The sequence below is a fragment of the Vombatus ursinus genome, unplaced genomic scaffold (assembly GCF_900497805.2).
Source record: "Vombatus ursinus unplaced genomic scaffold, bare-nosed wombat genome assembly UNPS02014779.1, whole genome shotgun sequence".
NCBI classification, from domain to species: Eukaryota; Metazoa; Chordata; class Mammalia; order Diprotodontia; family Vombatidae; genus Vombatus; species Vombatus ursinus.
In genome coordinates this window covers 59,512,159-59,538,660 of record NW_020954557.1, presented here as the reverse complement: position 1 = coordinate 59,538,660, position 26,502 = coordinate 59,512,159, and the positions used below count along the sequence as shown (strand labels likewise).

At 34.5% G+C, this 26,502-nt stretch overlaps 1 protein-coding gene across 16 annotated transcripts in view; it reads right to left on the bottom strand.

The window, feature by feature from the left end:
• Positions 1-10,807: 10,807 nt before the first annotated feature.
• The window catches only part of BAZ2B (bromodomain adjacent to zinc finger domain 2B), a 342,755-nt gene continuing 327,060 nt past the window's right edge, over positions 10,808-26,502 (bottom strand). For 15 of the 16 annotated variants that reach the window (XM_027865733.1, XM_027865732.1, XM_027865740.1 and 12 more), the window contains 4 exons: positions 22,342-22,488; positions 16,430-16,695; positions 16,068-16,211; positions 10,808-12,263 (listed from right to left, as the gene is read on the bottom strand). In XM_027865733.1, the coding sequence (XP_027721534.1) occupies positions 12,110-12,263; positions 16,068-16,211; positions 16,430-16,695; positions 22,342-22,488 (711 nt within the window). In that variant the 3' untranslated portion in view covers positions 10,808-12,109. Of the gene's footprint in view, positions 12,264-16,067; positions 16,212-16,429; positions 16,696-22,341; positions 22,489-26,502 lie in introns of those variants that run through there. The other variant, XM_027865747.1, reaches the window with a different exon arrangement.

Sequence of the window (26,502 nt, the reverse complement as noted above, 5' to 3'; positions counted from 1 at the left end):
TGTGTGTGTGTGTGTGTGTGTGTGTGTGTGTGTGTGTGTGTGTGTGTAGACTTACCTAGCTGTAAGTCTAAGCCTTACATTCATATATATGTGTGTGTGTGTATATGTATATATATGTATGTGTGTGTGTATACACACACATATGTAGACTTACCTAGCTGTAAGTCTAGGCCTTACATTGATCAGCTCCCATAGGATCAGTTTTCTCTGTGAAGATAAGTATCTAGCCTTAGCTCCTCCTCAGTTCTAGTACCCACATCACTAACTGCCTATTGGACATTTTGATGCCCTGGAAGCATCTCAAGTTCAAAATATCCAAAATAAAACTCATTATATTTCCTGAGAAACCCATCTGTCTTCCAGGTTTTCTTCTGTCAAGGGTATATTCAATGTACTCCACCTCTTAGAATCCCAAGTTTCCTGCAAATCTCAGTTCAAATACCATTTCCTAGATGAGACCTTTCTTCATCCTCCAAGCTACTAATGCCCCCTACCCAAATTTCATAGGACTTATTTCATACATATCTCTCCTGATCAAATGTAAGTTTTTTGAGGGCAGGGACTTTTCATTTTTGTCTTTTTGTTCCCAGCACATGTCACAGTACTTGGCACACAGCAGATACTTTATAAATGCTTGTTTGTTGAATGATTCTAGGTAAAATAAACAGTGAAATAGCTCTTCTCATTTAATCTCCTCACCTTTTTTTTTCTAAAAATAAAAGTGAAATATCAAGGAAAAAAATTTCAACAGAAATCAAGTTGTAATTTGTTAGATTCTATTCTGAGTCACACAGCTTATTTTTTTTTTCCTTATGATGGAACAAATAGTGTTTAAAAGTAGGATTTAACCTGGGGAAGAACAAAATTATATGCCCAAAGAGGGGTAGCCCAAATTGCTTAATTGGAAAATGAAAGGAAGATTCTTGGAAGTCAGCAGTGCTGGTAGGGTTCGGGTAGGGAGTGGGGAAGAGGGAGAAAAAAGAAACTGTAAAATCTGAGCTAATCTTGACAAAATATCAAAAAGGAAGCTGTAAAGGCATACAGAGAAAAAAAGCCTTACTAATCCTGAGATAAATCAACCAAGAGATCATTAAAAATGACCGACCTATGTGACTATTTTCTTCTCTATATGAAATTTTTATCCAAATAATTTCAGTGTGTACTGAACACATTCTCTATGAGAATATTAGTAGAGAAAAGACACCCTTTTGCAAATAGTGTTCCACAGTGAACTGCGTTATTACACAACTTACTGCTGAAATAGAGAATACATGATTTCACCATGTGTACTTGTTCATTATGAAAAAAAGTTTAATTATATATTATAACAACACTGTAGAAAATGAGCAATTTTGAAATATGTCAGAACTCTGATCAACTCAGTGATCAACCATTCCAGAGGACCAGTGAAGAATACCACCCACTCTGGGACAAAGAGGTTAACAGTTTAAATATGCAGAATGAGACACATTTTTTGACGTAGAGCATTTGTGAATTTATTTTGCTTAACTGTATAAACATATTGGTTACAAGGGTCTCCCAATGTATGTCAAAATAATTTAAGATTATATGAAAGATAAAACAGATTGTTCAATTACTACCTGATAACAGACATCAGACATAAAATAGGGAGACATAACTTCACTAAAAGATTTCCTGTAGGTACAGTCCTCCACCGGTTTGTAGATGGCGTCATGCTGGTTGCATCAAGGCCAGGAACATTGCAGAGCGTGCTGAATGAAATCTATAACTATTCTAAAGAGTTTGGCTAAACCACCCACACTGAAAAATAATGTGGGTGAAAAATTGTACAGCCTAGATTAAGACATGCAGTTGCATCAACAATTTATGTCCCTTATCCATCTGTATAAGTTTGTGTTTGTACATATCTGGGACAGATATTGAAATAATAGGTTGGGTCTAGAATTATGTAATGGGAAAAAGATCTGAATTTTCTTCAGAAAATTGCAGAGCTCCTTTAATGACCATCAGCTCTTCTCAGATACAATAATATGTGAAATTAAAGTGACTACACTTGGTCTCAAATAAGAGAAATAATGGACTTCCCTTCTTTTCCTCTTTGTTATAAGGGATGACTCTCTGGAAGGAGATGAAAAGACCATATTAGGAAGTATAGGTGATACAAAAACAAAAGACAATAAAAATTCATTTAAAAAGAAACAAACTTTTTGATGTTAATATCTAGCTGATAAAAAAAACTATCTAGCTGATAGCATATGGCTTTTTTTCCTGTGTCTCCAACCATTCTTTTTAATATTTTATTATTTAGGTTTAACATTCTTTTTAAATTTTAAATTCCTTCTTACCCCTCCCCCACTCACTGAAAACAATTATACATGTGAAATCATCCAAAACATTTCCATATTAGCTATATTTTTTAAAAAACAAGAAAAATAAAGAAAATGAGAAAATTATACTTCACTTTGCATCAGAGTTCATCAGTTCTCTGGAGATTGACAGCATTTTTTCATCATGAATCCTTTGGAATTGTTTTGGATCATTGTATTGGTCAGAATAGCCAAGTCTTTCCCAGTTGATCATCATTACAACATTGCTAGTACTGTGCACAATGATTTCTTGATTCTTCTCATTTCACTTTGCATTCTGAAACCACTCCCCTCATCATTTCCCACAGTACAATGGTGCCCTATCACAATCACATGCCACAGCTTGTTCAGCCATTCACCAATTGATAAGCTTTCCCTCAATTTCCAAACCTTCCACTGTAAAAAGAGCTGCTGTAAATATTTTTGTACATATAGGTTCTTTTCCTTTTTCTTCAGTCTCTTTGGGATACAGACCTAGTAGTGGTATTGCTGGCTCAAAAGGTATGCATAGTTTTATAGCCCTTTGGGCCTAGTTCCAAATTGTTCTCCAGAATTACAATCTGGATTGTTTCCGTATAAGCCATTATCTGGTTCCAGTTGTCCACCTGAATCAGCTCTTCTCAGAGTTGTCTTGGACAAATATATATCAGGCCATCGTAGAAGCCAGGGAAGCTAATTCCTTTATTGGCAGTAATTGGTAGTGAATGCATCGTCTTTGGGGCTATTTTGTAGATTAGCAGTTTGTCCAGTCTTGTAGACTTTTGTGATTTGTCTTTGCCACTAGTCTTTCAAGGACAAATAGATTAAGGAGAATGTAGCTGATGTTTCAAAATTTATGTCTGTATCCTGCAATAGAAGACCCAGATTCTCAGCTGCACTTCTGTAAGTGAGCAGCCTAGCTCTTTTTGTCATAGACTGGTCACCCCTTTTATGGGAATAACCAAAAGTTTAGCCATGTTATATCTTCGGAACAGGGAATTTTATCCTCTGTGGTCTTGCACACAGAATTCAGAGTTGGCCAGTGCCACTTACCCATTATCTCTAGCCAACAGGATCCAATTTAGCCGTTATCAAAATATCAGTATTGGAATAATACACAATGTCTTTCCAAACTTGAAACTGAGTCTCATACATTCTCAGAACTAGTCTTAAGTAGCACATTTCAAAGCCAAGAAATCCAATTTGTGGTTTGTGGCTCTTTCCCTCAAATTCATTAACAGCCTTCATAAGATGTCACATTTAGAAGTGAATATAATTCAGATATACTCTAGGTAAGAATACAATAGGATTATGACCTTCCTAGTCCTGGACACACCTGTGTCATGTCACCCCTGAACTTGTAGTCTTTTTCAAATGAACTATTATTTAGTCACACCTGTCCCCAATTTTATTTGGCATCGGAGGACCCAGGTGAAAATCACAGCTCCACCACATTATCTGTGTAATCTAGGGCAAGTTACTTATTCTCTCTGAACCTGTTTCCTTACCTCTAGAATTAGGTTCTTTGACCACTATGAGTCCAAGATATTACATTATCATTACTAAATTTTATCTTGTTGGACTAGTGTTCTGGGTTATCTAGATCTTTTTTGAATCTTGACTTTGTAATTGAATTATTCAGTCAAATCAAACTTAAACACTGTTAAGCATTGTGGTAGGTAGGTGCTGGATAAACAAGGACTTTTAAAAATGAAATTTTCTGCCCTCAAGCAATTTATTTTTGGGGAAATTAAATTAGACAATTTGGAGGGAGACACTAGAATCTGAAGGATTAGGAAAAGCCTTATAGAAGGCTCTTGAGCGGGTCTTAGAAAGAAATCAGCCACTTATTTCAGTTGAGGGAGTACATTCCAGGCGTGGGAGAGAGCCTATACAAAAGATGAAGTAACATGTATGTGGAATGAGAAGCCTTATTTGACTGGATTATAGTGTGTATAAAAGGGAGTTACATGTAAGAGTAGGAAGGTAGCTTTGAGACAGATTATGAAGTGTTTGAAATGCCAAACTGAACTGCCTGTATTTGATTCTGCAGGCAATAAGGAATTTTTTGAGCAGGGGAATATCCACCACATAGCTGCTCATGTTATCCCTAATACACAGAGCTGATCATAGAAAGGGGAAGAGACTTGAGGCAGGCATTCCAATTAGGAGGCTTTTGTAAATAGTGCAGGAGAGAGGAGATGAGAGTCTCCTCATTTGAGAGGTTGCTGTAAGCAGAGAGGGAACATATGCAAAAAATATTGTAAAATATGAAAAATATATAAAAATAATTTTATTTAAAAATATAAATATAAAAGAGGTGAAATTGGCAAGACTTAGCAAATGAATGGATGTGTGGGATAAGAGAGAGGAGTGAGTAGATCACAATTGCAAATCTTGATTACCAGAATAATAGTGGTGCCTTCAACAGTAAATTTGGAAAAAAGGTGACTTTGGAGAGAAAGATATTTTGGACATATTGGACATTTACAAGACATCCAGTTTGAAATTTTCAGTGGGCATTTGGTGCTGGAGGCCTTAGAGCTCAGCAGGGAGACTGGGGCTGGATATATAGATCTGGAGTCACTTACATAGAGCTGTTAAAACAAATGAGGCCTGATGAGGTAACCAAGCCAGACATTGTAGAGTACAGAGGACCTAGGTCCAGGGCATTGAGGAACACTCAAAGTAACAATTTGGTACAGTAGAAAGAACATTTACTCTGGAGGTCACCGGACCTGGGTTCAATACCTCTGTGACTTTGCATATCTCACAATCTCCTTGGATCTCAGTTTCTTTGTAAAATGAGGGATGGCCAATGAAGTTCCAACATGAGATCTATGCTTCTATAATCCAAGATCCTTTGAAAACCCAGAAAATCTCATGTGTAAGCTACCCCATATAGATTTGTGTCACCTGAAGATTTTGTAAACTTAGTATACTTTTTATCCAAGTCACTGATGATAAAAATATTAAAACAGCAGAGGATTAATCAATCCATGGGGTACTTCCTTCCACGATGACACTGAACCATTAATGAATGTTTGTGTCTGGCTGTGTGTCTCACTACCTGTTGCTTCAAAAAGTTCAAAATCCTGTACCACCATCTGTCTTGACCACAATATTAGAATTGCTTCTTTGTCAAACAGTTTGGTAAAATGTTAAGTATTTTCCCCAGTCTACTAGGCTTGTACTGGAATATTCAAATGGACCTGGGATCTCATCAATTTGGAAGGTCCCATCAAAGATGCATCCACAACTGCCCGTCCCATATGTGGTCAAAGCAATATCCTAATTCATTACCCCCATGTAAGTTAGGCTAGTTTTTCCTTGTAATATATTGAGACTATTTGCAAGACTTGATTGACTCAGGAGATTAAAAACTCAGGCAATTGACGTTTTTTTTCTTGTCTCCTAAGGTCAAAACAGCCACAAGAAGCTCCAGGTACATTCTGATGCTTGGCTTAAGGACCATAAAGGCACCCCAAAGGCTGAGGAACTTTCTTCAGCTTTGTAAATGTGTTTAACATCCTCCTGCTATAGCTAAGTAAATTTCCTTTTATTACAATAAGTGTCTCATTTCATTCCAGTGTTAAACATAAACTACCAGGGGACTGGCTTGAGTCAGGTCCAGCCCAGATATTGTATGATACTCATTTGTGTCCTCCCAAAAGTTAACTTAAGGGGGTCCTACTCAAACATGATGGATGCCTTCCTCAGTTTCTCCTGACATTGAGAGTGTACTAGTGGAACACTGTGGCTTATCTACTTCTGATTCCTTGCTCTTGCCAAGTGACTGGCTCATATTCTCTTTCCATAATAGAGGTCTTCAATAATACCCTTTAACCTGTTCTTTGGAGTTCCTCAATGATTGTAGGTTGCAGCCTGCTCACATCCACCATATGCCTTTTCATTGCCCTCTTTGTAATGTTAATCTTAAATTCTTCAAAGGCAGTGTGTTACTCCAGATCTCACTGCCCTACAGCAACAGTAACAAAAAGTTCATTTTTGAAAAGATGGACCTTTGTTGTTATGGGAAGTTTGGGATCAATAAAAGTTCTTTGTAATTTACCAAAAGCACTAAGGCCTACTCTCCTCCTCTTTTTCAACTCTGGACCCCACTCATTGTTCATCCATATCATCTGTCCCAGACATACATACTCTTGGACACACTCCATAGGGTTTCCTCTTAGAGGCATGTTAAAATCTGGGTAATAAACATTCTTTATTCACATGATCCTTCCTGAATGGATGTATAGGCCAAATTCCTTTGAGTGATGACAGAGCATTTTATCCATGGGGAATTCCTTATCTTGTATGTACACTGTGCTATATATCCTCCATCACAGTGGCGAATAGTTTTGATAAGCATATCTCTCTCTTTTATGCTTCATGTGATATTTATTATCAAGAGGTCACTGAAAGTGTTATTTCTGTTGTTACATCTTCCAAGGAATCTTGAATTAATTTGATATACAGATGGAAGAAACCTTGTTGTCTATAAGATGGCCTTTGGTTCAATTGAAGCATTTTAAAAATAATCAACAAACAGTAAATATAGGGGGATCTACATGAACCCAGGGTCACCTTGGTAATATGATGAGACATCAGAGTAGAACTTTTGTGGAGCACTTTTTATAACACTGTCAAAAAAGGAAATGAGATTATAAGTTATTCTTGATGAAGCCATGTTAGATCTTTGTGATCACTGTTACCTAGATCTATCAATCAACAAAAATGTATTAATACTATATCCCAAACACTGTTTTAAATGTTGGTAACAGAAAAAGAAAATAGTCCATGTCCTCAAGGGGACTAACCGCCATGATCTCATTAAGAGTAAGAATAATGAATAATTATAGTTAAGAATTTTGTCAGGAATTAAAGTGAAGCTCACTGGATTTTAGATTACAGACTCCAATTTTCTTATTTGAAAATCAGAGCAACATTTGCCCCATTTACAGTCCTATGGCACCTTTCCCATTTTCCATAATCTTTTAGTGACCACTGACAGTGCTTCAGTAATCAAATCTGCCAGTTCTTTCAGTAACCTGAGATGTATTTTGCCTGGACCAGATGACTTAAATTCAACAAAGGCAGCTAGTAGGTGAGTATCTACCTACTTATATTGAGTATCAGCTCCCTATTTGGTTACTTCTGTTCTGCCCTTTCCAGTGCAGATATTTTTGGCAGAGAAAGGAAAAACAAAATGAAAGATATGTGTGCAGCAATCCCTATTTTCTCTCTATTATGGGTTATCATGGTACTATCTACCCTGAGCAGTGGTCCAATTACTTCTTAGACCCTCATCTATTCTCCAAGACAGATAAACATTTAGTTTTCCCTGCCCATTTCAGTTCACATTAATGTTTAAATCCCCAAAATTATTCTTCCAGGACTATGCCACACTTTTGTAATTGTCCATAATAATAGTGAAATAATAACAACAACATATGTAATAGCATGCCCAGCACTGTGCTAAGTACTTTACAATTATCTCATTTCATTTTCACAATAACCCTGAGAGGCAGGTACTTATATAATATTATCCTTATTTTACAGATGAGGGAACTGAGGCAAACAAGTTAAGTGTTTTGCCCAGAGTCACACAGGTAATAAGTGTCTGCAGCTGGATTTGAATTTAGTTCTTCCTGACTCCAGGCCCAGTGCTTTATCCACTGTGCCACCACCTTCTTGCTTTCCATTTTGCCTTCTTGTTTCCATCTTCTTTTAAAATCCAAGTTGCTTGGTGATTTCCTAGTATGTATACATTGGATTCTTTAGGGAATTCCCCTTTTTCATTCTCATACAAATTCTCTTTATAGCTTTAGAATTTAATTCTTAAAAGCTTCCTGATCCTCCTGAGCTGACTACCCACATAGAATTTTAGGTCAAAGGTACCTAAACTTGAACCTTTGAAATCTGCTTTCTCAAAATTTTAGAGTAGATTTCAAACTATGCCTGGAATTTCTCTCCTTTTTAGTCTAAATTTTAAGTGGAATGTTTACATCTTGCCTAAGTTAACATCATTTGTACTCCAAGATCCAGTTCCTTCTCCTTGTTGAAAAATGCAGTCAGTTCAATTTAAAGTTACTGTAAACATTATGAAATATTTGGGAGTCTACCTGCCAAAACACACTCAGGAACTGTATGAACACAATTACAAAACACTTTTCACACGAATAAAGTCAGATCTAAATAACTGGAAAAATATCAGTTGCTCACAGGTAGGCCGAGCTAATATAATAAAAATGACAATTCTACCCAAATTAACTTACTTATACAGTGCCATACCAGTCAAACTACCAAAAGTTATTTTATAGAGCTAGAAAAAACAATAACAAAATTCATCTAGAAGAACAAAAATTCCCGAATATCAAAGGAACTAATGAAAAGAAATGCAAGGAAAGGTAGCCTACCTGTACCAGATCTTAAATTGTATTATAAAGCAGCAATCAATCATCAAAACTACTTGGTACTGGCTAAGAAATAGAGTGGTGGATCAGTGGAATAGGTTAGGTATGCAAGACATGACAGTCATTAACTATAGTAATTTGATAAATCCAAAGACTCCAGCTTCTGGGACAAGAATTCACTGTTTAAAAAAAACTGCTGGGAAAGTGAAAATGGTATGGCAGAAACCTAGGCATAGACCAACATGTTACACCCTATAGCAAGATAAAGTCAAAATGGGTACGTGATTTAGAAAAATGCAAAGTCAGAATAAGTCGCCATCATTGGTTACTCGATGTTTTGAAAGATCAAATTATTATGGCAGTTTAAGACATTATTAGTGACTCTGACTTTGGGAAGGAGAGTAGTCTAAGAGATGTACAGGTAACTGAAGCCTCCATCACTATAATATCATGCCTCTTTGTGACAGGCTTTTGACGTTTTAATACATTAGAAATGTTCCACATATGCAGGGTGATACTTTCACCTTACCTACTTGGTGCTAAGTGTTAGAATTATGCCCATTGCCCCCTTAACACTGTCACTTCTGAACAGGGCAGGGCAGAAGCTAACCCAGGAAATAGCTATATCTTATCATTGTTGATAGTTGTAGCAACAGTAGCATCAGTGAAGGTGAATAATGCCTCTTGGAAAATACAAGACTTTTGGAGTAGCTTAATTGTTACCTTGGACTACCTAAATTAATGAGCTTATTTGATACTGTGAGGCAACATGGTGTCACGTATAAAATATTTGACTTAAGAAGCAGAAAGGCAGGGGCCAGAATTCTATCTTCGACATTTAATATTTTAATCACCATGAGCAAGTGTCTCATTGTCTCTCAGCTTCAGTTTCCTCATCTATTAAATGAGGGTAATAATATTACCTGTAGTAATTACCTTATAGGAATCAAAGGAGATAATTTATGTAAAGTACTTTGTGAACCTTAAAGTATTACATGTGTCATCTTAATATTACTATAATCAAGAACTTATTGTACGTATTTATGTATCACATACATGAAGAAAAAATTAACATTCTCATTTTATTGATACATCTAGGTCTGAAGGAAATAAGTTTACAGTGGTAAAATAAAAATCCCTATTTAAATATTTTACCAAAATGTCCTTTTTTCAAGGATATTTGCCTTTTAAATGTAGTTATTAACATTTAATAAATTTGACTTTTTATGTTTATTCATTCTGATATTTTCCCCTCATTAATGAGTTACTCGGGCAGGTGCTGAAATATACTCATGTGTAGTCCCTTTCTATTCCATCTAAAATAATAAAGGTTAATTTAAATGCATAAATCAAGGGTTCTTAACTTGAGATCTCTGAACTTTAAAAAAAATATTTTGATAACTTTCAAATTATTAGTTTCCTTTATAATCTTATGTATTTTATTTTATGCATTTAAAAACATGATTCTGAAAAAAGGTCCATAGACTTCACGTAATTGCCAAAATGGTTCATGACACACAAAAAGTTAAGAAGCCTGGCATGGAACGTAAGCAATAAAAAGAAAGGGACAAAGCACAAATAACCCATATGGAGCAACTGACAATTTTTCACACACAGAAACATATTTGAGTTCTCAACCCCATTTTGTATTTTTTGAATGAAACTTCTAAAGTGTTAATTCAGTGTTCAGTTAACTGAAACCTGACATTTACCACTACAAATAAACATGGTGATGATAGTCATACAAGTGTTAGCTACCCATTTAAGGAATTTTGGAGGATACTTTGTGTATATTTTGTGGCTCTCAATTCTAAGTTAAGAACAATTTAGTTTTTAAATTTTTTTTTATTTTCCCTGCTCTGTATTTAGCTGTAAATAATGGGAACTCCCCTATGACCTTTTGTTGAATCCTATGAACTAAATCAGGAATCTAATCATTTTGATATATTATACTTTTAACACATTTTTTTTCTGGTTCTCTATGTGGATGTCAAAGCATTTAGAAATCAGGATTTTAAAAAATTCTAACTTTAGGGTTACTAAAAAAAAAAAAAAAACTTAAACTAGTTTGCAAAAGTCTTTTATTGTATCCGTGCCACACATACTAGTGAAAAATAACACTCCTAAAAAAAAGGGGGGGGAAAAGATTGCTACCTTTTCCACAACATTTTATTTTAAATAAAACTTCAAGTACTCTTACATAGGTACAAAAAAAATTCTCATCTATCTGCCTCCAATAGGCCACCACAACACACAGTAGATAAAACACAGTGGTTACAAATGTCTTTTTTTCTTTTTTTTAATTTATTTCTGTGGCAAGGCAAATGGGAGGGAAATGTTTCTATGAAAAAATACTGTGTGCGTAGGAAATTGTCACAATTTTATTCCACATGGATACAAATGATTATATACTTGAATTTGTAGGCCCTGGTGGCTTGAAATTATATAACAAAATAGAAAAAATGGAAAACTAATATCCCCTACACCCTGTTTCAAAGGCAGGCACTACCAAGATTAAGGAGACTCCACAGTGTTGGTAGAGGATAATTACTGTACAAGCTGTATAGCTATAATTACCTTAAGACTAAAATAAAATGCTACAATCCTTCTAAGGCATAAACAATAATGTCTGCAACAATATGTACACATCATACATATTTAAAACAATACTTAATATAAACAATAATGAACAGTATATACATGTCAATTTTTCTTCACTGTCTTGAAATACAATTTAACTACACAAGTGATGCAGCAACATATATATAAATGTACTTGTTACTCTACAGTAAAGTTTAATTTTTAGTGCTTTTATAGCACATCAGTGTAAACAGTTTTACTTGGCTTTGTTTTATATTTTAAAACATTCCTCGTTGTATTTTCAAGATTTAAAGCAATTTTCTAATTCTTCCTTTTCACAGAAAACGAAGATTCTGGATGCAGTTTAATCATAAATAATTCATAAAATTAAATACATTCACTAAAAAATAAACTACAAAGTAAAAAAATGAAAAATAGATATTTATTGAGTGGGAAAGGAGAACCATTTCCCAAGTAGAGCTCTGGTGGTTGAATATTCAGTGCGTTTTGATATATTTTCATTGCTATTGCACTATAACACCCCTCTCTTTGAAAATTCTTTGGGTGTGCTTCCCTGTTCTACCTAAATTAGTTGATAAAACATACAAACCAATAACCAAGGGCCATGGTTGCTGTAGGAGTGAAGCCTTTAGAAGTAGTATCACTTTTCTGATACTTAAGGAAAAAAAAAGTCTTATGTATGTGCCTTGCACTTTTACGTAAATACAGTTCACATTGCTGGTCTCATCTGTCCTGTTTAAAGGGGGAAGAGTAGTTCTGATAACTTCAGCTCACTTTGAAAATATCTGTCCATTTTTTTTCAAAATACTTCCTCATGTTGTGGCCAGCTCTGCCTATGTCAGAATCATCTTCATTAAAGGTTTCACAGTTGTCAAAAACAAGCCTGACATCTAGAGCAAAGGTTTCAAGGTTAGAGTACCTGGAAGAAAAAAAAAAGAAAGCTTTTGTTATCTTTTTTTGCCCTACTGAAACAACGTCATTTTGATTGTCGAATAAGAGGATCTAAAAAACCCTTAGTCCAGCCAGGCCACCTTGCCATCTATTCTGTGATGCCCTGTGATGCTTTTGATTCTTCTCTTCCCTCTTTCTACCTCCTGCTCTGTGTATAGTAATCAACTTACTATCATGGATTTGGGAAAGGGTGAGTTGGTCAACTTCCCTATAGATCAGCTTATTATGCCAGTGAATTCCTAGACCCAAGTTCCCTTCCTTAGTGTCTACTGTTGAGTCATTGCAGTCATGACCCCATTTGTTTTTCTTGGCAGAGATACTGGAGTGGTTTGCCATTTTCCTTCTCCAGCTCATTTTTATAGATAAGAAATTGAGGCAAATTGGGTTAAGTGACTTACCCAGGTTCACACAGCTAGTAATTATCTGAGGCTAGATTTGAACTCAGGTCTTTCTTACTCTAGGCCTGGCTCTCAATCCACTGCACCACCTAGCTGCCCAATGTGTACTGTCTTCCCTTCTATAATATAAGTTCCTTATAAGCTCCAGGGAGCTTATACTTATACTTACTAGCATATAGTACCAGAGCATATTAACAATGCTTACATTTTTTTCTTCCTTTTTTCATTCATTCATGACAAAACTGAGTAGAATACTAGACTTAAGTTGGCTACATAAAATTCCAAACTGGAATTTCTAAATATAAAATATGAAAATGGAATTCTAGAAAAAGTTATTTATTTTTTGTTATGTGGCATAAATGGATTTAAATGGGGAGAGTTCTACAGATCTCTGCAAATAATATTTTCAGATGATCCCATATTTCTGATATATACGGTTTTTTCAGGTATCTAGGCCATGTTGTGGGGGGTTTTTTTGTTGTTTGGCTAAGCATCACAAATATCCTTTAGGACTTGAATCATCCTATGTAATCTGAATAAAGGCAATGTGGTAGAGTGAAAAGAGGACTTTCTGGAGTCAGAAGACCTGGGTTCAAATGCTACCTCTGACACTACCAGTATAACCTTGAGGAAACCACTTTATCTCCTTGGGCTTCATTTTAAGTTTCCTTCTAGTTCCTAGGTTTGTGCTCCTACAATTTCTAGCATGGTAATTGGAATAAACAATGCTTATTTCAAATAATAGTAAGACTAATGCAGCTTTTGCATGTAGATTAATAGCACACTTTTTTTTTTACACAAAGGAGAGAAACAATAGTGCCCTTAATCAAGACACACTTTGTTTCAATACTCAGGTACTTAACTATAGTCATCTACTTAAATCTATGCATACACATATCCACTGTGCCTTAGATAGCTCATAGCTACCTAAGATCTGAGATTTCTACTATCTTCTCAGTATTTCTCCCTTTGTAAACTTCTGTTTTCCAAGTTCATTCTTCTGTCCTAGAAACAAACTCCTTTATTTCTTATTCTTCCAGTCAGCTCCAGGCAGACCAATACAAATAAAAGAAACCATTTAAAACTCATTTGCAAGTGATGATAAGTCATAAGAAACAGCCTTCCTCTAAACAGAAAAAGGCATTTTAGGCCTCTCAGGTTTTTTCAGTGTTTCCACTAGGAAAAACTCATACTCTGTGAGCAAGCACAGTGGGAAGGAAACTTCTCCAATTGATAAATAGTAGGTAAGTGGGTATTAAAACCAAATGGAGTACCAATATATTTCAAAAGAGGGCTTTTAGAAATGCAAATGCTAAATTATTTCTGACTTGGGATAAAGAGTATTTTAAAAAATGAATACATCAGGAGTGAGACTTTCAAGCTTTGAGAATAATACTTCGATAGCATTGAAAAGCAAAGCAGCAGAAATTTCTACTGCTGCTCTAGTATATTCAGAGATTTTTAATTTCTTATGAGGAATCTAGCCTCAAAAACCAGAGAGTCATTACTCTATCTTGAGTCAGAGCTAAGTCATTGACTTTGAATGATTCTAAATCAAAAAATCTTGCTGCTGGAAGGGACATCTGAGATCCACTTCATACCTGAAGCAGTATAGAAACTTTCTTATAACACCCTAACAAAACATCCAACCTCTGTTTGAAAGATAGTCTATCCGTTGCTGCTGCTGCTGCTGCTGCTTTTTTTTTTTTTTTTTTTTTTGTAGTATTTCTTTGACAAACTAAGACCTGGGAAAGACCTAAACTCAAAAAGGCCAAGGTCTCCTACTGTATCCGGAGCCATCTCCAGTCATCCTGACCTATGTCTTGCTATGGACCCAGATGGTGCCTGAGGAGAGAGTGAGGCAGGTGACCTTGCATAGCCCTGCCTCACTTAAATCCAGTTTACTTGCAAGTCAAGGCATCACCTTCCTGATGTGAGAAGAAAGGACAGACAACAACAACAACAATATTCTATAATGTCTTAGTCCCAATTACCCCAATCCTGGACTTTGGTGGCTGCCCTCTTTCTGGCCTCAAACCCTTCTCCTCTCCATCCAACATTTCATAAAGAATATCTCCTTTCTCAGTCATATTACTGCCCTGGTTCAGAACCCTTTATATACTCTCAATTATTTCCCACATCAAGGTGAAGCTTTACAAAATGGACTATAAAAGTCTCTACAAATTGCCTTCCCCAGTTCCCCATCAGTTCCCTAACCATAACTTCCACTCTATTTGCTGTTTTTAACTTCTTTTCAGCCTTTAAAAACATCTTTCAAGCCCCATTTCTTTTCCATTCATTTCTGCCTAATCATGGATCTTCTCTGCTTCCAAATTCTACTAAAGCCCCATCTGGGTCGGGTAACTCCACAAATTCTCAACTCTCACAGTCATCTTAGGGTTGGTTAATTTGGCAGTTTTGAGATGCCATTCTGTTTAAAAATAGATTTTCACATGGCATGAAGACTTTGTGTGGATCCAAACTGTGCAACTGAGCAGGGGCTCTAAATATAGGATCTGTCAAATGCCATTAATTATTTTTTAATTTTAAAATTTTTATCAGTTATAATATTTGCAATATTAGTCATAACATTGAAATAGTTTAAGATTCCTCCGCTAGTAAATTTGTTTGACTAGTATGGTAATAATACAGATAAACCTTAAACAAAGTTCCAATCGACTCTTCTAAATTGATTCAGTCCTATGCTATCTTCTTAAGGAAAAAAATGCTTAGAATAAACCAACTGATGTATTTATTTGGAGTTTGTCTGATAGCTCAGAATCTTACACACATAGGTGGTAAATTTATTAGTTGTTCTTTCTCTGGTTATGGAAGGGCATTGTAGATTAAGATCCCAAAGGAAAGCCATTAACTGGTTTGGAGGGGGAAGGAAGTGACTTATGAATTCATAGGTAGAATGGCTCTATCTGGGTTTGTTCTCCCAGTAAAAGCCCCATCTGCATAGCTCCAAAAGTACACACTGTCCATGGGAGGCAAAACGCACTCATAGGATACCATTGTGTCCTTACATTCCCCAGGAGGAACTCTGATATGGTACAGCAAAGTACACTATCCAGTTACTGGGAAGCTATTCTCCCTTTAGTCAGTTTACTGTGTAGAACATACTAAAAAGGAAAAAAAAGGATTATTTCTTCCCCCAGACAAATGGAAGAGTGAACTGGGGGGTACTCCCAAAGAAATGAAGGAATAATCAATACCTCTGCTTTTAGGCATTCCTTTTTTAAAACTTCTAATGATATGCTACCTTTGGAATTTTGTGATAACCTAGAACGATGATAAAGTCAATTTTAAGTAAAAGTCATATAAGATACTATCAACAGCTTATAGCTTTACAATATAATATGTTTACTTACTGTCCACTACTTAGTTTTTCTCTAATGGTAGAAAAATCCATCGGTTTCTTAATAACCTTCTTGTAACCAGGGACAAGTTTCAAGTTTACAGGAAGTAGAAAAGGCCATGCATCTTCATGAGTTTCCATTTCAGTCAGGATCATGCTAAATAAAAAAAGTTTGAAACAAACTCATAGTTAAACATTTGTTGATACAGTATATTTTAATAGAATATGTGGTTAAAAGAAGAGAAATATTTTTTAAAATAATTTTTCTACTAATATGAATAAAAAATAGCATTTATTGAAAAACTTTGAAAAGTTCCTAATACATTTAGGAGGATACTGAAAATTTTTTAAAGTAAGGAAGAATAGAAAATCTACCTGCATAAAGCCAGGTCCTTAGAATCATCTCTTTTAGGTTTCTTAATAGAAGTAAAACTTTCTTGTTTTAACAAGTTTACAGAGACATTTTCCTCCATTTTTCTTTTCTTGGGGTCTTTATTTCCTTTCTTTTGTGAACTACTTGTGGCTGCTGAATCTTCATCTTCAGTATCACCTGTTAGAGATAATTTCCTCCCTTTCTTTTGTTCATTACTCTTTTTTCCTTTGATATTAAGTTTTTTGATTTTTAGAGTTTGACCACTTGCCTATAAAAGAAAAATGTAAATAAGGAATAAACAATGTGGAAATTTGATTGATATATAAAGATATTTTCTCTAAGGTAAAACAAGTAATGAAACAACACAAAAAAGTCCTTATTTTTTAGCTATTCTTGGAAAGAAGGAATTGCACAGATCAAAAGCAAGTGATTAAAAAAAGTATGATTGTTTCAAAGTGAGTCAAAAACCTAGGAATCACATAGTCACTAAATTTCCAGTAGAAATAATAAGAATAAAAAAGAATTTTGGAGAGGTCTTGAAACCATTTCTTACTGAATTTTTTCACAATGTAAATCAAATCCAACTCTCTTCCCATTTTCAAAGAGAATTCTGCACTTATGCCAGCTCTAATGACAACACTAAAAGCTAATACAGCAAGAAAACTCTTTCCCCCATCGAATTTATCTTCAGAATTCTTAGAGCTCTAGTACAGTAACACCACTGTACATTAATCATTTTTACTGTAGAATAAGTCAGGAATATTTCTTTAAAGCAATAAGTGAATGAATTTTCAAAGATTATAAAAAGATTCTCATTTAGAATACAATTTAATTAAGAAAAGCAGTGTGAAGAAAGCATGGAATTTTACTCAGAGTTCAAGAATTATTAAAATCTCAAAGGGAGATAACAATCATACTATGTTAAATATGGAAAAAAAATGTTTCCAAAAATAAAATGTATAAGATCTGGATAGGGAAAGTTTTTGATTTTTATAGGGACTAAAATGGTAACCCCTTTTATGTGCATATATGTTTGAACTATCTATGTATGCACATATATGATATGTATATATACACATACATAGTTTACTAAGAAAATTTAATATGCTCAGAGGGATGCAGAATAGGAGAGGGTTCAAAGACTTCTCTGTTTAAAAAAAGAAGGACAATGTGGTTGAATAGGAAAGAAGACTAGGAATTTACAAATACGGGTTATAGTTCTCACACTAGTTGTATGATATTGGGCAAATCAATTAACATTTCTGGGCCTCAGTTTTCTCATCTATAAAATAAAGGGGATGGACTAGATCATTTCTAAGGTTTCTTAGTTTAATAATTCTGTTCAAAAGTCTAACTGTGACTAATATATCTAAATTCAAAGAAAATACATTGAGTACTTGAAAAAACTGGTTCCCTTAATTTCAGATCTGTTAAACTCCCTTATTTACAGTTATTTTCTTAAATACTGAGCTATATAAGTCTTATAATGATTTGGAAATAGTCAAGTAGATTATAGTGTTGATTCAGCTCATTTCAAGAATATTTCAAAGCCACAATCTAATTTGAGGGAATTTCTGAGCTGTCAGGAATTGACCTCTCAAGCCAATAAATTTTAACTAGAAAATACAAAAGAGTGACAGGTAGCCATAGACTCATTTTCTGAGAACACAGCAGTTTTTAAAAGGTGGTACAGTGAGTTCTCAGCTTCTCATGACAACAGGGGACCAAGACTGAAATCAAATTTCTAATCATTTCAAATAGCTATCTCAGAGCTAAAGGGCACTTTTTTTTTCCATTATAAGGCCCAAAATTGCTCCAAGTTTTCATTGGGCCACAGACTATTGTAGACATTGAAAATTTGTTATATGTGCAATATTAAAAAAAGCAATTTAATTTTCCCCATAATGCACATGTACAGAGTAAACCAAAAAATTGCATTCCTTCATATTTTTAAACAAAATTCCAAAAATTATGAAGAAATGAACACAATTTAGTGGACTTTTTGCTTCCATTTCTTGTAAACTGAGAATTAAGGTGTGGTCCCACAATTGTTTTCCGTTTCCATTTTGGATGTATAAGTGAGCATCTGATATTTATGATTGTAGGTAGGTATGTGTAGATAGTCATGTGTATGGATTTTGATTTGCAAATCAACATAAAAAATCTTATACTGCAGTATACTCACTTAAAGCAGTCCTAAAGTTTTTTCTGAGTTTTGTGTACTATATCACAACCAATGTTGTGGTAGTAAAAGGAAGGGGGGGGGAAAGTACAAAAAAAATTTATAATTTTTTCCTCATCTACAAATTCATATTTACCATCTTATCAAAATTATAATGTGCTCTATGTTTTTTAAACACAAGCAAAATGACTATACTGATCTTCACAAAAGTATATGACCTTTCAGGCAGCAGGTTACGTAACTGCTATTCATGGAATAATGTAGTGTGGACAAACCAAAAAATCATTTACATGTGATTTTGGAAGGTATTTATATTTACATTTGAAAAGTATCAGATATTCTGAGAATTCACAGCACTTTTACCAAAGTAGACTTTTCATTTTACCATCTCTCATGTCATAGAGCAGTGGTATCAAACTAGCATAGAAACAGAACCCTGTGGGCAGCATGTTGCCTTAGGAAACCATAAATGAACATTATCTGTGTTGTGTTGTATTTTTTATTTATTTTGTTAAACACTTCTCAATTACATTTTAATTTGGGTTTCATAGGCTTTGGCAGTGAGTTTGACACTTCCATCATAGAGAGACTGTTGCTTAGTACCTCTACTTGTAGTGTATTATGGAAGTAAGCATTTTATGAGTGGTATTTCACTTGTGAAAAAGTGACATTTCATATTATTTTGGCTTTTAATCAACAGGTGTAAAGTAAAATGTAAAGATTATTAAGCTTAAACCTTCCTCATGTTACAGATTTAAATAATAACAACTTTAAAATTACAGATGAAATTTATTCATTTGTTTCTTTAATTTTGACTTTCATGAGCCATTCTACAGGTCCCTCAACTAAAAACATTGAGAAAGAATGTTTGATATTTTGATGGAGAGGAGAAATGCTTTTAAATTTTACTCTTCTTATGGATCATAGGTTTCCAGCTGGAATGGACCTCAAAGGCAATCTCTTCCAGCTTCCTCATTCCTCAAATGAGGAAACTGAAGCCCATAGCAGGGAAGTAAATTGTAGCCAGTGAATGGCAGAGTTAGGAGTCAAGACTAGGTTTTCTTGACTTCATTTTAATGATAGTTTCAATAGCTGAGTGATAGTTTTTTAAAAAATAGTTTAAACATTTAAGAAATTCTATATTCTAGGAAAATAGAGGAGAGAGGAAAAAGAGTAGGGAAAACAAGAAAAGCAATTCCCAAACCTTGGATAATGGATACAAATTACTTACTATCATCATTTTGTATTGCTTTAAATGTTATTTGAGTTCATGTTCTAAAAAAACCAATATGACTTTAGGAAATCTGAATTTTGAAATTCAATCACATAATTGTGATGTTTGTTGTTTTCCTAAAACAGTGAATTTTACTAACCCTCTGAATGGATATTTATCAGCATACTTAGAATCCATTGTAAATATAGGTACATAAATTTATTAAATATTTTAATTCCAATAGAATTGTAAAACAAATGGCTGTGCCAAAGGACTTGATGTTGGAAGGGTTCTTGGGGACAGCAGGCATGGGGAACCTGCAGCTTCGAGGCTACATGCAGCCCTCTAGGTCCTCAAGTGCTACCCTTTGACTGAATCCAAGAAGATTCTGTGAAGTTTGGATTCAGTCAAAGGGCAGCACTTGAGGGCCACATGTGGCCTTGAGGCCACAGGTTCCTCAACCCTGAACCTCCTCATTTGTCAGAGAAGGAAACTGAGGCCCAAATTGGTGGAAATTATTTGTTCATGATCACAGAGTAAGTAGTAGAAGTAGAATTTAAACCCTGGCATTTAGACTTCATATCCAGGACTCTTCCCACTAAATTATGCTAGAATTTAATAATTAGTCCTGAATATGCAGGGATCATGCCTTTTTGAAAGCTTCAGAAATGCATAGTAAATGATAGGTGTATTAAAAAAAATCAGATTAATCTGAAGGTATATAAAATTGACATTATTTTTCACATATTATTAAAACAATGTTGTATACATTAACAAAGTTAATTGTCAGTTTTAGCAAACTGTAAAAGGGCAGCTATGATTTTGTTCTTATCTTCACAAATAAAACTAGGAAAACTTTTTGCTTTGGGACAAAGTTTGACTACGTTTCTTGGCCTTTTAAAGTCATCACAGAAGTTTACTGGGACTTGCACTGCTATCAGTCTTCTTTCACAGCCCTAAATAGCCCCTCCCCCCAATTAGTTTTTCAATTGTTCCATATCAATCCTTTCCAGTTCCTAAGTTACGTGGAGTTGACCAGCAGACTGAGTGAACAGTTTTTCTAGAATGGGTAGTGTTTGCTTTTATTTTCAGTGTTTCCAAAAATATCTTAAAGGAAAATGAACAAAAACAAAATACAGAATCATAAAAGTAAGTAATATAAAACTCCAACAAATTACTTAATAAGCAAAATTAGTTTGTACTGTGGTAGGGTTCATTTGAAGATTCCTATACAGTCCTTAAGTTTAAAATCATTTTTTCAATATGACAGGCTAGCATGCTGCTTACATATAGAAGGGAAGACTTGCATATAAACTATTTAAACATGCATATGCATGTCTATATATGAATATAATAATAGCTATCTTTTATATAGTACTTACTATGTGCCAGATACTGAGCTAAGAACTTTAAAATGATTATCTAATTTGATCTTCACAACAATCCTTTGAGATGGATTCTATTATTATCTCCATTTCACAGATAAAGAAACAGAGGCAAATAGGTTAAGTGACTTGCCCACACAGCTAGGAAGTATCTTGAGACCAAATTTGAACCCAGTTCTTCCTGACTCCAGGCCTAGCACTCTAGCCATTACGCTAGCTATCACACACCCACATACCCCTCCTACTCCCAAGCCCCCCTCATATATTTATATACATGTAAAAAGTATAAATATATAATAAAAATACATAATTGCAGCAAACGAAGAACTACCATCTTAATCAATAAACATTTATTAAGTGCGTACTATGTAGCAGGCATCTTGAATATTTCTAAATTATTTTATCAGGCACAACTGTTTTAGGTATTTAATTGAAACCTGAAATATCAGGTAGAAAAAGAAAGCATACTTAAATGCTTAGAATCATGCATTTCTTCCTCCTCTCTCTGTCCTCTCTCCCCCCCCCCCCCCCAGGCTGTAAAGGATCATAGAAATCATTTAGTCTAAGGCTCTTATTTTTACAGATGAAGAGAGTGAAAGCCAGAAATGGCTAGTCAGTGATAGGACTGGAACTCAGACATAATGACTAGCAGTCCACTCATCTTTCCATCCTACTAATAAGTCATAGTTGCGTTTTGATCATGGCCTATATTGATGCATACAGAACTCTTAAAAATGCATTTCTATCAATCTACAATCGTATCTCTAGGTTTTAAATGATAGAGAAAACATTTCAAACTAAATGAAACTGATTTTCTTCATCCTCTACCTATCTCTGAGCATAGATAGGTTACTCTGTTATTATTACTACTACTTCTGCTACTTTACAACATAAAATTATAAATATAAATATATTAGAAATTAAAGTGCTGTTTGTAATAGTACTTCAAGATTTGCAGCACTGAAGGAAGTTGATGGAAGTTTCTGATGTATATACAGATGAGCCAGAATGTCCTGGTACTGATATTATATAATAAGGGAAACTCATTAATGGCTCAAAACACAGAACATTTGAATTGACTCATGACAAGTGAAAAAGAAAACAACATTCAGTGTACTTTAAAGTCAGTGTTACCTTAGCAATGCAAGCTGGACAAAACCAGTCCCCATCTGGAATGGTAGTAATCTTGGGCCTATGGCAGTAAGTATGGCAGCCTTTGTCACAGCCATCACAAAGAAGAAGCAGTTCCTCATTATCTCCCTTTCGGCAAATCTGGCAGTACTACAATACATGAAAAATTATTTAAAATCAATACTATCTGAAAATTTCTTCTTGGGAAATTAAATGTACCAAAATTCACATTTTGCACTAATAATTAACATTCCGCTTGCTAACATACATACAATAGCCATACACATCTATGTATCTCTCATTACACAGATATGGACCACATGACAGGGTGAGCAAATCTACGGGGGTAAAATGCATATTTTATGTACATTGCAAAGACCAAAGCTAAAGGCTGAATGCCCGCAAACACTTCTGAAGCATGTACACATTAACATATGGAATAATTAACATGACATTAGAGCACATAAAGCAATGAATAGCTTTAATACATGATATTTTTTAGGATGATTTTTCTCTTTTGGCCATCTTATAATGATCTTCATAATACCCTGTGAAGGAAGTAAGGGTTAAGATTACTGTTAAACATTAAAATAAATTAAAGAGGAACCTGTGTCAGAAATAGGATTAAGATTCAGGGTTTTCCTAGATTTTTATTCTAACTAAAAGAACACATTTCTCTTTAATTTTGTGTCTACTTTAAAAACTGATGAAAAGGTGAATATGAAAATTGAACCAAATCAGGTGTTTGCTACAATTATACAAATTACCATGAACATGATTCTTACTGAAAGTAAGAGAAAGGGGGTACAAGTTAAAACAAAGAATTATTTTAAATAGTTCATGATTTCTTTCCCTTTGACTAACTTAAAATGTTATTATTTCTCTTTTCATGAATTTCTGATATCTTTATACTGAAAGTGTGGTAAGTGGGTTTAAATCTTAAAATTTAAGTATGAACATACTACCTCCATAAGCAAGTTGAAAGAAGAAAAGTAAAAATATAAAAATACAATACTTTAAAGTATTTTTGAGAGAAAGCAGACAAGTCTTATTTTGAATGACTTACATGACTATGTATTCTTACACATTTTTGCTCATATAACAGATAACATCTTGCAATCAATATTTAAAAGAATAAGAACATTTTAACATAAAAATTAATACTAATTTAGCATAGCATTTGCAATCTCATTACCAAAGCTAAAGGCTGAATTTACATGTTCATGTTACATGAAAGTTAATTTACATGTTCCCATCTATTTAATACAAGAGTAAAATCTCGGAGAATCTAAGATAATTTGAAACATTTCGTGACAATGTGTAGAGTACTCACATCTTTAAAATGCAAATGCAACTTATGAATTTTTTCAGTAAACCTGCTGCTACACAGTATTCTGTTCAATAAATATCTGTTAAATGTGTAATATGCTAGCAGCCTAACCATCCACAATGGAAAAAGAAAGTGGATGAAAAACACAGACTACAAATGCTTATTAAATGAAATAAAACAAAAGAAAAGAAAAAGAAAAACACACAAGGCCCAGATTGCAGCATGAACTTGTACAGTAGACAATGAGCTAGATCCAGAATTGACTCCAAATAGAAGATTAGGTTAAATTATATTCTGAAATAAGCAGCACTTTCAACTGGTCGTTTAAAAAAAATACAACATTCTCTCAATTAATACCTGTGAATCAATAAGATTTGTGGTGGTATAAGTAAGATAAAGATTTGTGTTTAAGAAATGGCATAAAAAAGTATTACCAGGGACACAATCAGAATACAAAATGGACCAGTCAGTAGTGAAAGTGAATGATAAGAGCACAAGTGCTGCTGGAACAATCTAAATATTAAAAGAGCCAGAAGAAAGTCTGAAGGAGGTTGAGTGGATCCTTTGTGGAAGATTTATGAAGTATTTCCTACAGAGATATTTACAAGAATTTTAGAGGATGAAAACCCATGGGAAAACTGTGATTTATACTGATGGAGGGAATACCCACACCACTGATATCCCAGATCCATTGCATTATCTCATGTACACACTCAAAGTGGTAAAACTGATATGTATTACTAAGATCAAATGAGAAATGATTCAATATTCCTTCGGTACTAGGAATGTCTTCTACCATATCCAGGAATACATTGATTTGACAAGAATGTAATGTAATGTAAGTGTCTACATTTGAGTCACATTTTTTTAAAAAAAGTCTATCATAGAGATATGGAGTTAAAAAAATCTGTACCACCAACATGAATATTAAATGTAAATCTTTAAAAAACAAAGCTGACAGATTTCAAATAATTCATATAAGGAAAATGTGTGCTGTCTTCTATAATGGAGAATTAAAACACATTGTAAAATATTTTCTACATTTATGTTTTTTAAAATAAATTTCAGTCTGTAATATTAGGGAAGGATGATAAAGACCTTAGGTCTTCAATTTTGTGAAAATCAAGTTTGATATTTGTATTAGAAAATGGTCACTACATGTTATCATGTACATAAACATTTGGTTGAAATTCTTTACTTCTAAAGTTTAAAAGTTCTTTTAATCACGAGAAAGTGAGTGCACCCCTAGAAGTGGTTCCCAACATTTTAATGAAGTGGACTATTTTTCTGTTATCACAATATGGGAGTGAGGTAGGGGTGGGTCCTTTCAGTAATGTAAAGTGTCTGAGTTGGGCAGAGAAGGGCCATTAACATAGTTCATATTCTTCTCCCTTTTGGATATCCCTATCAACTGAGGTGAGGTGGCCATGACAGAGACAACAGCTTAATAAAACTTTAAGATCTATGGTTATATGGCAATCAGCTTTGTAGAAGTATCAGCCCTAGACACTAACCTTAAATTTTACCTGTGAATCTGGTGCCAAAAGTAATCAATCAACTAAGGTGACTAACACTATAAAGATGGAGGGAGAGGAGAGTGCAATATGAAACAAGAATAAGGGATTAGATCTTACCCTCAAGGTTACCATATAGGTGGGGAGATAAAAGTGATGTAGGTGAAAAAATGAGAGAACAGTTGTAGGAAAACTGGGCGCTACTAGTTAAGGACTCTTGGACTATTAGTGCTAGGCAGCAAAGTGGATAGAATGATGGACTTAGAATCCAGGAAATGTGAGTTCAAATTCTGCCTTACAAGTCATACAACTTAGTTATATGACTCTGGGAAAGTCACTTCATCTCTGCCTCAGTATTCTCACCTATAAAATAGGGATAATAATAACACCTTCTCAGGTTGTTGTGAGGATAAAACGAGATGATATTTGTAAAACTTAAAGTGCTACATAAATGCTAGTTTGGGTTGTTTTTTTATTAGTCCCAGAAGAGACCTCAGAGATCACCTTCATATGTCAAAGGAAACAGAGGCTTACAGAGGTTAGATGACTTTTCCACAGTCACACAATAAAATCTCCTGAGTCCCCAAATCAAGATTCTTGGCTTAATTATAAACATTTATAAAGCACCTACTATGTGCTGGGCTCTGTGCTAAGCACAGATGAGCTCAAATGATAGTTTGAAACACTAGTTTAAAAGCAATAGTTTCAACACCCTAAAACTTGTTCTTACAAATATTTCAATTTATGAAAAGAATGAAACACATAGCACCATACAGTAAAACTACCATTTTGCATTTTCTCAGGGACTTGGGGAATCCTTGTAAATAATGGTATGTAAGTATGTATGTATGTATGTATGTATCCATGTATATTAAAGGAAATTGGTGAAGATGCTGTCTATATTTTAACATTAATAACAATAAAGCATATTACAACACTGAATTAAATGGTTATTAAGGGCTTTCCTCATGCTAAAAAGAACAGAAAAATACGAAATTACAGTTTTCTCTTATTCAGTGTCATATACCCAGATAGTATCTCTGCAAATATGATGTTCCTGTACTAAATCCCTCAGGTATATGTAGACAGAGAACCAGTGTGAGGGATTTGCCACAGAAAATGATGTATCTTTATAAAGAGTGGCAAAAGGATGCCCAACTGCTCTTCAAGACAACTACATAGGGGCAGCTAGGTGGCGCAGTGGATAGAGCACTGGCCCTGAAGTCAATAGGACCTGAGTTCAAATCCAACCTCAGACCAAATATGTGACACTAGCTGTGTGACCCTGGTCAAGTCACTTAACCCCAATTGCCTTAAAAA